The following is an 11,836-nucleotide window of genomic DNA, read 5'->3' as shown; positions in this document are numbered from 1 at the left end:
TTCCTGGTGGACTTATTATAAAGTCTAGTTCTAGTTTTCTAGCAGAAAGTTTCCTTAAAGCATTAACTCAAAGAATGGAAGTGCTGGAATGTATGTATCTTAGCCGTCCTTGTTAATTAAAACAACATCAAAAAGGCAGAGGAAGTAGTCCACCCTGGCTGTCAAACCTTTCACTAGGAAGGAAGACTTTAAGCTAGTTGTAGATACTGCGTCCCACTCCTCAAAGATTTTTGTTTTTCCATCTAGACTTCTACATCTCAAAATATACCAAATATGACCATTTTTAAATATGACAGACCAAATGATACATAATGCAGTTTGTTCATAAACAAGCAGTAAGGCTAGATGATTTTAAATTTGTAAAATAAGTATTTTATACATTTCTGTTTTTCCAAATATTTCTTTTCCTTACATCTCAAACTCCATCTGCCCCTACCCCCCAGGTTTTTGTTTTTGTTTTTTTTTCTCTCGCAAATTATACATGTCTAGGTGGGGGCAGAGGGGAATGAGAAGCAGGTTTTATACAGCTGATGTGATCACTATACAGACAGGCTTGGAAAATGCTACCCAATCTGCCAATTAATTAAAGCATTAATCTGGTGAGCAGCCGGGCCCAAGGAATGTTTACCCTGAGAGGGAGGTGGTAGGAATTGAGTAGGAAGCTCCCTGCATTTGCATGAAAATGAAGGTGGTTAGGAAACCCAGCTTCCTTTTGTCTGTAAACGTGGAGCAGCCTGATCACACCTTTAACTCACTCTGGCCTCTTTCACTCTTTGCTATCAAGTCAGATCTGACTCATAGCCTCTTAAAGGTGCTCTGGTAGTGTTGTGGTTAAGGCATTTGGCTGCTAACTAAAAGGTTGACTGTTCAAGTCCACCCAGCCACTCCACAGGAGAAAGATGAGGCAGTCTGCATCATAAAGATTTATAACTTTGGAAATCCAATGGGACAGTTCTATCCTGTGCAATAGGGTCACTGTGAGTTGGGATTAAGTTAGTGGCTGTGTGTTTGAATTTTTTGGTTTAGGGAGCTGCAGGAGCCCTGGTCGTGTAGTGATTAAAGTGCTCAGCTGCTAACCAGAAAGTCAGCATTTTGAACCCATCAGCTGCTCTGCGGGAGAAAATGTCGCAGTATGCTTCCCTAAAGATTTATAGCCTTAGCAACCCTATTAAGATCTCTGTTGGCATAGTGCCTAAGGCACTTGACTGCTAACCAGAAGGTTGGTGGTTCAAACCCACCAACCACTCCTCAGAAGGAAGATTGGACAATCTACTTCCGTAGTGATACTGCCTCGGAAACCCAAGGAGGGGTACCTATGAGTCGGAGACGACTCGATGGCACATAACAACAACAGAAACACTATGGGACAGTTCTACTCTATTCTATAGGGTCACTGTGAGTCAGAATCAACTAGATGGCAGTGAGTTTGGGTTGGTTAGAGAGATGGTCTCTGAAAGATGAAAGCACAGCAGAATCTAGAAAAACAAAAATTTCAACCGTGGGCAGGATAGAGTAGAGAGCAAATCCAGTGTAGTTAGCTTCGTAGACCTGGAATGAAATCTAAATTCAGCAATCTGTGCTGGTAATTAGGTAGAATAAATGGAGGGGTATTAACAAGTTTTACAGTCATATAGTCTGAGTTCAAATTGAAGCTCTTTAGCTTACTAGTCATGTATCTTGAGCCTTGGTTTTCTCATCTGTAAAATAGGGCTGATGAATTGTCTCTTCACCTCAGGGCAAGTAACCCTCTATTTGCTCTGGGCAGGAAGGAGGGCTGGGGAATGGTTAGGACCTTCCGAGATTACAGCCTGCCTCCAGGAGTGAGGGACTGCACAGCCGTTTTCTCTTTTTCTGCTTATTTTTTCAACAAGAGATTAGAAGCTGCAAGGTTGTCTCCCCACTACCACCCACCGAAGCTTCTGGGATGTGGTGTGCTTTTTTCCTAAAAGTGAACTTAACCGTAACACAAAAGACATGAAAACAGCACCCCACCCTGAGATCTCTTTGGCCACACTGATTGTACCCAGCAGGATAGAAGATGAAGTTTTCCTGTCTTATCAGTGGAGAGGGTGATGGATTTGAACATTTCTTCCTGAAAATTGACCCAGCAATGTTTGATGATATTAAATAATTATTGTTAATTTTTTAAAGCATGATAATAGTATTGTGGGGTACTTTTTTGTTTGTTTTAAACATCCTCTTATAGAGCTACATACATGAAAAATTTACAAATAAAATGATACAATATCTGGAACTTGATTCAGGGTACTCCAGAGAGAGAAGGATTGACCCAATAACAAAGACCTCTATTGCCTCATGGCACCAACAAACAGGGCCTTTTTCTAGGGTTTAGATTTTTGTCAGGTGGCATCTCTTCACTCCTGTTTGCTTTTCTTGCAGAACTCTCAGAGATCGAGCCCAATGTGTTCCTTCGTCCATTCCTGGAAGTGATTCGCTCTGAAGATACCACTGGACCTATCACTGGACTGGCACTCACCTCTGTCAACAAATTCCTGTCCTATGCGCTCATAGGTAAGAGCCCAGGCTTCGTTTCCTGTCTTTCCTGGGAGGAGAGGAGGAGCCAGGCCCTAGTTAATAAGCTGGTGAGACTGGGAAGTTTTTGTTCTAGTCATCTCTTTCCTTGTATAAGAGAAATAACGATTGTTATTGACTACTACTCATGCTAATTGACTCAGTTTATATTCTGAGGAAAGAGAGGAGATTTCCCTGGGACTCTGGTTCTAATGACCATGCTTACAAGGGATTTAAGGGTATGTGGTACTTGGAGGCTTACTTTTGTTCTATAGATTTAGTTTATTTTTTAAGTTATTTTTCAAATATAATGCATGCTTATTGTAAGAAGACAAACAATAAAGAGGTGTCTTAAAAGGAAAAAAAAAAAAGTTAATGCTGTGGTCTGTCCTCCGTCTTTCTCAGTGCTTCTCCCTTGCCTGAGGTAAATAATGTGAACAGCTTGGTGTGACTCTTTCTCTACATGTACATAAATATATATAAGGACTACCCCTTTTTGGGAGCTCTGGTAGCATAGTGGCTAAGGCACTTGACTGCCAACCAGAAGGCTGGCGGTTCAAACCCACCAGCCACTCCTCGGAAGGAAGATGGGGCAATCTACTTCCATAGTGATACTGCCTCGGAAACCCAAGGAGGGGTTGCTATGAGTCGGGTCCGACTAGACGGCACATAACAACAAACAACAACAACAACCCCTTTTTAGAAGAAATTACAGTTGTGCGCTACATCCTTGGTTTTTTTCGTTTGATAGTATAACTTAGATATACATGACATAATTATCTGATTTATTCTTTTTAAGAGCTGTATAATTTCCATAGTACAGATGTAACATAATTTATTCAGTGATTCTCTTATGGATATTTACATTGTTTCCTATTTGGAACCATTATAAATAATGTTGAAAGTATGTTGGTTCATATGTCCTTATTTACTGATTTTCATTTTGTAGAACAGAGTCCTGTACTTGGGGTTTCTGGATTGAAGGCCATGTGCATATTACATTTCATAGGTCCTACCAGGTTGCCTTCCCAGAAGGTTACAGCATTTTACACTTTGACCAGCAATGTGTGAGAGCGTCCGTTTCCCACCCCATCAACAGCACTGAATATTATCCCTATTCTTTCTTTATGCCAATTTCCTGGGTAAAAACTGATGTCTTGTTGTTTTTATTTCCCTGAGGTTGAACATTTGCCATTTGAATTTCTTCACGTCTGCCCTTTTTTTTTTTTAATTGAGTTGTTTTGTTTTTCTTATCAATTTATAGGTGCTCTTTGTGTGTTAGGGATATCAACCCTTAGTCTACGATAATATTACAAATATTTTCTCCCAATCAAGCCCAAATATTTCACCTGGTCTGTTGTTTATCTCTGAATTTGTTTATGGTGTCTCTTTGGCATTCCTTTTTGGTTGGTCTCGTCATTTAGGATCCTGGATTCCTTTCTCCTTATTGCCAGCCCATGTGCAAGGGTGAGGAACGAATGCAGAAAACAGACAGTTTGTCTTTGCTTCTAAGTAACATAATGAAATAAGCTGAGGCTTAGGCATAGCTGTCCAGAAAGGAAAATGGCCTTAAGTTCAGGGCAGTAAATTTTTTTTATCTTTTCTGGAAATTGGATTTGCATCCCACCCCAAAGCAAATTCATTGGAAACATTCAGGATCTTGAGCAGGAATCCTGTCAGCTACTTTCTGAATAAGTGTACCAGCCTCTCAAGGCACCCTTAGCCTTTTCCTAAGCAAAATCAGGCCCACCAGTTCCAGCCTTGCCCTGAGCACCACCTACAGGACATCTCTCTTCATAGCCTCCCGCAGCTGCCCCCTTTGTGCCTTTTCCCTCTTCTCTCTTGTCCTTGTTACTCTCTTTCCCTCTTGGACTTGGCAGACAGGCTAGTTATTGGAGACCTCAGGCCAGTTGGTCATTGGGGTTTCCTGTGGAGAGACAGGAGAATGCTGGAGGTGGTGATTGCAGTGGGCATGAGAAAAGGAGCAGGAAAGGTGTACGAAAGCCAGAAGGCAAAGGAGAGTGGCACATTTCCATGCAGTCTGCTCCGGATTGGCCAGGAAAGGAGGACATTCTGAGGAAGGGGTCTTGTGAAGACAAGGCTTGTTAAATGGTCCCAAACCAGACAATCCTTTGTTTAGGCTGTGCTTTTACAAGAAACACCCTCTCCCCACCTTCCAATCCTGTGACCCAAGGCTTCTGGGACTATCTTAGATCCTACTCCAAGGAGCAGCCTTTTGTTTGGCCTACACAGCTGCCAGACCCAGATTTGTGCCACTGATGCCTGGCTTGCTAGCAGGCCCTGCCTGTGGTTCTAAAGACTTGTACTCTTACTATCTTTTTAGAATATTAACTTTGCTACTTTATTCAAACTTAAGGTATCAGAGCTATAAAGAGATCAGCTAGAGCTTAAAGCACCTTCACAAGGGAGATTACTGAATGAAGGGAAGAAATTGACATGACCCCCACCCCACCCCTCCAGGAGCATTGTGAACTGGGAGCAAGACTCCATTCACTGAGCTCTGAACCACCACACAGCACTGAGAAAACCCCAGGTTTGCTGTGAGGCCTACAATCCTGAGTAAGGACGATGAGAGAGGACTCAGGCAAAGGCCTTGAGAGTTTAGGATTTTCTGTGCTAACTGGGAGAAATACAGAGTTCGGGTGCGAGAAGGAGCTGAGTTACTCCATTATACTCTATAACCAGAATCCAAACCCACTGCCATTGAGTCATTTCTGACTCTAGGTGACCCCCATAGGGTTTCCAAGGCTGTAAATCTTTATGGAAGCAGACTGCCTCGCCTTTCTCCCGCAGAGCAGCTGGTAGGTTTGAACTTGCCAGTCTTTTTGTTAGCAGCCCAGTGCCTTAACCACAGCGCCACCAGAGGTCCTTACTATCATCCATATCATCGTGAAATCAGCTTCCTTCTTCATGGCCTCTAGAGTAGTCGGTCCTGGTTCTGAGTGGAAGAATGCTGTAAGACAAAGAGAGTCTTCCACAAGATGTCAGTGACTAAACAGAGCAGAGAGAAAGATGAAAGCCACTCAAAAACTAATGAAACTTTTCTGGCTCTTTGTTGCATAAGCAGTGTTCAGGTTTCTCGGCATCCCCTGAGCATTAGGCCCAGAAACTATATTAATTTCAGGTGTAAGGAAAGAGGAGCCGGTAAGAATTTCTCCTCCTGGATCTTATTACTTGAAGCTGGGAGGTGCTCCTGTACTATGCTAGGCCACTTCTGGGGCAACTTTCTGTCATTCACAAAACTTTATCATGTTCCTTTTTTCCTACTTCTGTTCCCTTTTCAGGACTGAACACCACTGGAAAGGGTTGTTCAGAGCAGACCTGGGTCAGGAGCCCCATAACCCACACAGCTCTGTAGGATCCTCATAGGCCTCGAGGAAGACAACTTCTTTGGCTACTCTTTGTGGCAGTTAAACACATGAATGGGTGGAAACAGAGTTTCCCCCCTTGGCAGCATGTGTGTTAGCTTCCAGCATTGTGCTGGGTGTCTGACTCCTAGCTTGTTGTCCCCTTTCCTTACTTACAGCTGAATTCCTCCCTGTCTCCCACTCCCCGCTTACCCAGCTCCAGTCCTGTTTAGTTTCCCTCTTTCCTCTCCTAATGCCTGTTTAGTTAAACTGGATTCTTGCTCAGTGCCATATTGTTTTAATAAGAATGAAACCAAACAGGAAGAGCTCTCTGAGCTTCTGTGATGTGGTAACAGATACGAGTATTGACAGCAGTGACTATCCATTTCCTCTGGCTGCTTTTCTACCTCAGTTACACCTCAGCACAAAATCCCAAAAACAACCAGGGAGAGAAGCTGTGTTGAAAGACAAAAAGGGAGCGGCTGCAACCTTGGCATTCAAAGCTCTGGCCCTACTCGGCACTTGCTCTGGGCCAAAATCTCGTATTTCCAGGCTTTTCCTTCAAGACATGAGTAGCTTTACACTAGTAAATCCCAAAGAATGGTCACCTGACCAGCATTGTTGGCTTCACCTGGGAGCTTCTTAGAAATTCAAATTCTCACAGTCTCCAGAGCTACTAATTTCAAAAACTGTGCGAGTGGAGCTTAGTGGTTTGTGTTTCAATAAGCACTCCCTGTGATTCTGGCACATGCTGAAGCTTGAGAACCACTGTTTTACTTGGTGCCGTTTGGCAGAAGAGCAGAAGGGCAAAAATTCTCAGGTAGCTTTCAAAGGAATTGGAGAGAAAACCAGAGACTCAAAGCAGCCCCTAGACAGGATGTCTTCCCTTTTCTCTCTCTCTGTGCTCCTCATCATTTAGTCATGTAGTCTTTCCTTTTTGCTGGAGCAGATCCCATTCATGAGGGCACAGCAGAGGGCATGGAGAACATGGCAGATGCTGTCACCCACGCCCGTTTTGTGGGCACGGACCCTGCCAGTGATGAGGTTGTCCTGATGAAGATCCTTCAGGTGAGTGGAGGGGAAACGGCAATCAGGCTAATTAATGGCCAGGAGCTGCACTCTCCTTAACCTTCTGAGGCCGCAGGAGACTGTGTTTTGACTCCAGTGGGGCTTAGAGAGCAACTTTGTTTCCAAACAAGCGTCTCGGGTACCCAAAGTAAAAGGAAAATAATTAAAAGTTTTAATGAATTGATCTCAAATACTGGAAGCCCTTAATACGTTTATACCTCTAACAGACTGTATCTGTTCTGTCCACCTGTTGGGTTCCTGGGCTAGGGCTGGAAGGAGTTCTGAGCCATGACAGGGTCATACAGAGTAAAAATTCCTAAGGCAGGTCCTAGGAGATCTTATACCAAACAAGCAAGGTCAGTGTTCCTAATAATCTCCCTTTCTCATACACCTAAGTGCTTCCGGAGGAGACTGGAGAAACACAAAGCAGCCTTTCTCCCTTCGAGTACACCTCTTCACCCAGCCAGCCTTGTTTATCACAGTGTCTCTCCTTTATCTCCCCTTTCTTCCTTTCTTCATGGTAGGTTTTACGGACTCTGTTGCTGACCCCAGTGGGTGCCCACCTGACCAATGAATCTGTGTGTGAGATTATGCAGTCTTGCTTCCGGATCTGCTTTGAAATGAGGCTTAGTGGTAGGTGATTGAAGCTTGTCCCCTTAACCTTGCCTGGGGCCAGTGTGAGTGTGAACACAGGATTCTATAGTGCAACCCCAAAAGAAGAAGGACTTCACTATCGCCTACCTCATGGAATCATAGGGGTCTAGAAGTCTTTGTCCTTGACTGTTGTGAAATTAGAATGGAGACCTCAACCCATTGTGCCAGGTCAGGAGGTGGGATGGATTCCAGACTGACTCAGCCCAGGCACCAACTCTCCCTCCCTCAGGGTTTCTGGGATTGACAGGAGCCTGCAACTGTGAGGAATACATCCATTGCGCCCCTTTTTTCCTGACTCAGTAGTGCCACCTAGTGGAACAGTAATGTTATGGTTGCTAGGCTGAGCTGGAGCTGGTTTTAATAAGTTTGGCATAATCCTTGGTAAACAAGGTTTGGAGGGGAGTCTGCTCTGAGAAGCCTCCTGATAATAGCACAGCAAGTAATGACACCTGTGTTATTTGTTTTTGCCTGTGCAGAGTTATTGAGAAAATCCGCAGAGCACACTCTCGTAGACATGGTGCAGCTGCTCTTCACAAGGTAAACCTGCTGCTGTTTGCTTCAGCCCTGCTGCCCAGGCCTCTTGAGCCTGCCTACTTCCACATAGCCACTTCAGGGACTCAGCCAACCCCACAGCCACATCAGAGGCCACTGGGATTATGAATGGGGGTAGCTCTCTGGGCCCAGGGTTACTGGGCAAGGGAAAAAGAGGAGGGAGCTTGCTTGGCCTCAGGAGGAGGCAGAGGGTTATTTGATCTAAGCTCACAGACCTCATTCTGGGTCCCAAACTAGTGTCTGTTTCTGCACAGGTAACAGCTGAGAGAACCAGAAAGGAAGCCAAGTGCAAGGGTACCTGGAACAAGGAGCTTTTAAGCTCCCAGAGCTCATCTCCTAATCCCTATAGGAGGGGCCAAGGCTAGGGTGACCAGTAAGATTTATTTACCTAGGACTGTCTCAATTTTAGCACTGAAAGTCTCACATGCTGGGAAACCACTCAGTCCCATGCAAACTGGAATGGTTGATTACCCTAGGCAAAGTCCTCAGCCTTGAGTTTAGGAGGCCTTTTCGTACTATGACTTACTACCTGTTTCCTACACCTCTTTTTAATAGACTCACTTTAAGAAGAGTTGAGGAAATGGCTTTAAAACCTCTCTCTGGGATTTCTTTTTGCTCTTCAGATCTGTAGATAATAATCCTTGTTATCTACAGACTATGTCTGCCTCTGGTCCCTGCTGCAAAGAATGTCTTACTCCTCAGGCTCAAAGTTAGGGATTTCAAAACCTCTACCTGCTTTTTCCTTCTCATGCTATGTATGCCCAGTCTCCTGAGGATTTGATAGGCTTCCCTCTCCCCATGTCTTGACTTTCAGCAGTACTCAACAAGTGAACACAAGCAGAAAGGAGTCCATTTTAGGATGAAAAGAACCTCCACACTCCAAGGGCATTTAGTCACCTTGCCCTGATAACTTTACCCTGTCTTTCAAAAGTATTCATGTCATTCATCCCCCATTTTCTATGGCTCTTTGATGAAGCTCTGAAAAGGGTGAAATTAGCCTGCTTCTTTTGCTAGCTTTTCCTGAGAAATAGGCACATGCTCTGGCTCAGAGCATTTCTGGGCTGTGGCTGGTCAGAGAGGGGACCTTGTCATTATCCCTAATGGCATTCCCTGTCTTGTAGGTTACCTCAGTTTAAAGAAGAACCGAAGAACTATGCGGGGACCAACATGAAAAAGGTATCATTTGGAAGCTTGTCTGCTGTCCCTCATCCAAGCCTTGATCTCCCAACTTCAGTGCTGTGGGTATTTTCCTGGATAGCCTTGCTTAGCAAAGACATGCTTTTGTCCTAACAGTTCTGCTTGGAATTTAGAAAATAGCTACCACTTCTTCATTGGGCAGTTTATTCTCTCCCAAATGCCTCTCCTTCCCCAACTTTTCCTTTCTGGCCTTAGGTGACCCACCATATAAGCTGGTGAGCCAGTCCTTCATGGATCCTAGATGAGAGCTGCCAGGCTAGCCTAAAAATGTTTGTTGACAAAGATAAAAGTCCTGCTATTGCCTCAGGGCCCAGCCTTATCAGCAGGTAGGAGCCTAGAGAGGCTATGCCTCAAATCCCACCCTGTTGCTGGGTTAGTCTGGGCTCATGCTTGTACTAGGCTCCGTTGAAGAGACAAATCAAGCCTGACTTAAAGTTAGAAGATTCTCAGACTGCTAGAAGAATGATGGTCAAAGGAATGTCCTCTTTCTATTGTGAACTAAAACCCTGGACTTCACAGGCCTCTGATGAGAATTCTACTTACAACCCTAAGAAGTTTTGCCCGTAGAGATGACCCCTGGCTGTTTGGTGTATGCACCTGACCTTCCCATCTCCCCTGCCATCCATCCCCATTCCTGCCCTCTGCCCTGTTGGTGTGTGTCTGAGTTTATTTCACTCTGTTTAAATCGTGCGTTTGCCTGTCTTTCACAGATTTCTCCATGTCTCCTCAACAAACTGGAGCTAAATAGTGGGGAGCAGCCCAAAGCCCTGAACCAGTTAGAGAGGGTACTGCTCTTTAAGAACCTCAAGGTCTCTCTTCCTCTCCCTCTCCTTTCCCCTCTTTTATTTCTTTAAATGTTTATTTATTTTTTATGTGTAACACCTGGGTCCCATTTCCATTGTGTAGAACACAACTTCCCCCTCCCTTGTAATACAGCATGGCTTTGGAAGAGTTGCATGTATTTGTAGCTTTGTAGGGTTGAGACTTCTCCTGTGGCATCTGGTTGCCTGGAGGCAGGAAGAAGAAGGCTTGAACTGGTGTTACATCATCTAGTGAGACTAGAGTCCTACTGTCACCTACGGAAAGGGTTAAGATCCACCATTCCTAGAAAAACTATGAGGGACCTCCAAGCAAGACCCCTCCCTCTCATCTTCTATCCTCTCCCTATCTCAGAGCGGGCATAGAGAGCTTAAACACAGTCCTTGATTATAACTGGATACCTGGACTGAGTTGGAGGGAGGAAAGGGTAGTCTAGCTGATTGGAGTCTTTTTTCCTTTGATTAACATTGAAGGAGTCATCCCAAGATTTAGTACTCTAGATTGATGGAGAGAGGCAAGGTACCACGGTAGCCAAGGACATAGGGAATACTTGGCATCTTTGTAGGTCCTGTTTGTCTTTTAAAAGTTGAGATGTAGGAAAGGGGTCCAAGCTAAATATTGATCCTCATATCTCTGCCTTAAGGAAGAAAAATGAGAGAAAGGGGTATAGACTATATAGGCTATCTATGACAGAAGTGTGCATGCTAGAGGTGTTGTGGACATCCAGGTCTTTGAAGATAAAAAAAAATTGTGGGTATGGGTGTGCACCCAGCTAGGCAGTCCATAGGCCTGTGTTCTCTTTGTATGCATTGTCTTAAGTTTCACATATGTATTGTCTAGTCCTAAACTGCAGCCATCTTTAGTGGCTACCTGACATGCTGCCATGATTATTTTTTAAAAAAAGCTATGCCATCCTTTGGGAATACAGAGTTGTACAGAAAGAGTGGTATAGGGTTCCATGACACTGCTGCCCACCCCTCACCTTAGGACAGGGAGCACAGCTATACTTTTTAAGGGCTGAAGGATTTGTGAGAACTGAGAGCCTCTCAGCCCCTGCTCCAGCCAGGAGGCAGAGAAAGCTCATTGAAACAACCAAGTTGGAGCTAGCTTTGCAGAGAACAGAGAAGAAAACAATGAGGAAGGGCTGACCCTAGTGTGAAAAGGAACCTCAATGAATGCCTGGCTTCTCAGTGGAATTAGACTGCCTGGAGTCCTTGGAGAAGACGGTTCCTCATAAAAGTAGATCCAGACATTAGTACTTTTGGAACTCAGTGCCAGCTGCCAGCAAAGCCAGGAAGTCCTTGTTTTCCCTCAGTGATACCTTAGATTTCTTGCCCTTCTGCATCCCTCTTTCAGAAAATATTTTATCATAATCTTAACCCTGCTGAGCTCCAGTGGGGAGACTCTGCTGGTCCCACTTCTGCTGAAACTGGAGCAAGTTTCTAGGGAACTTTAGCCGTGGTAGAGCCTTAGCCACAGTGCTTACTTAGAGCACTTGAACCTCCAGTATACATAGGTCTATGACTGCAGGCCTCTTGAAGTTGGAAGGACAAGAAGTATAAATCCAATGCAGGTTGTTGCTATGTTACTAAGTGCTGGGGGAAGAACTCAGCTCTTGAGCCTCTTGCCTATATAGAAGGAGCTAT

At 44.5% G+C, this 11,836-nt stretch overlaps 1 protein-coding gene across 1 annotated transcript in view; it reads left to right on the top strand.

Annotated features, from left to right (window-relative positions):
• GBF1 (golgi brefeldin A resistant guanine nucleotide exchange factor 1) overlaps positions 1-11,836 on the top strand; it is a 112,035-nt gene that overhangs the window by 79,978 nt on the left and 20,221 nt on the right. Inside the window, exons 3-8 of the mRNA XM_042780831.1 lie at positions 2,401-2,532; positions 6,850-6,968; positions 7,493-7,601; positions 8,099-8,159; positions 9,296-9,350; positions 10,082-10,180. Of these exons, the coding sequence (XP_042636765.1) occupies positions 2,401-2,532; positions 6,850-6,968; positions 7,493-7,601; positions 8,099-8,159; positions 9,296-9,350; positions 10,082-10,180 (575 nt within the window). The remainder of the gene's footprint in view (positions 1-2,400; positions 2,533-6,849; positions 6,969-7,492; positions 7,602-8,098; positions 8,160-9,295; positions 9,351-10,081; positions 10,181-11,836) is intronic.

The sequence above is a fragment of the Orycteropus afer genome, unplaced genomic scaffold, assembly GCF_000298275.1.
Source record: "Orycteropus afer afer isolate SDZICR_OR568_19922 unplaced genomic scaffold, OryAfe1.0 scaffold00064, whole genome shotgun sequence".
NCBI lineage: Eukaryota > Metazoa > Chordata > Mammalia > Tubulidentata > Orycteropodidae > Orycteropus > Orycteropus afer.
This window is presented reverse-complemented; position numbering and strand designations above follow the sequence as displayed.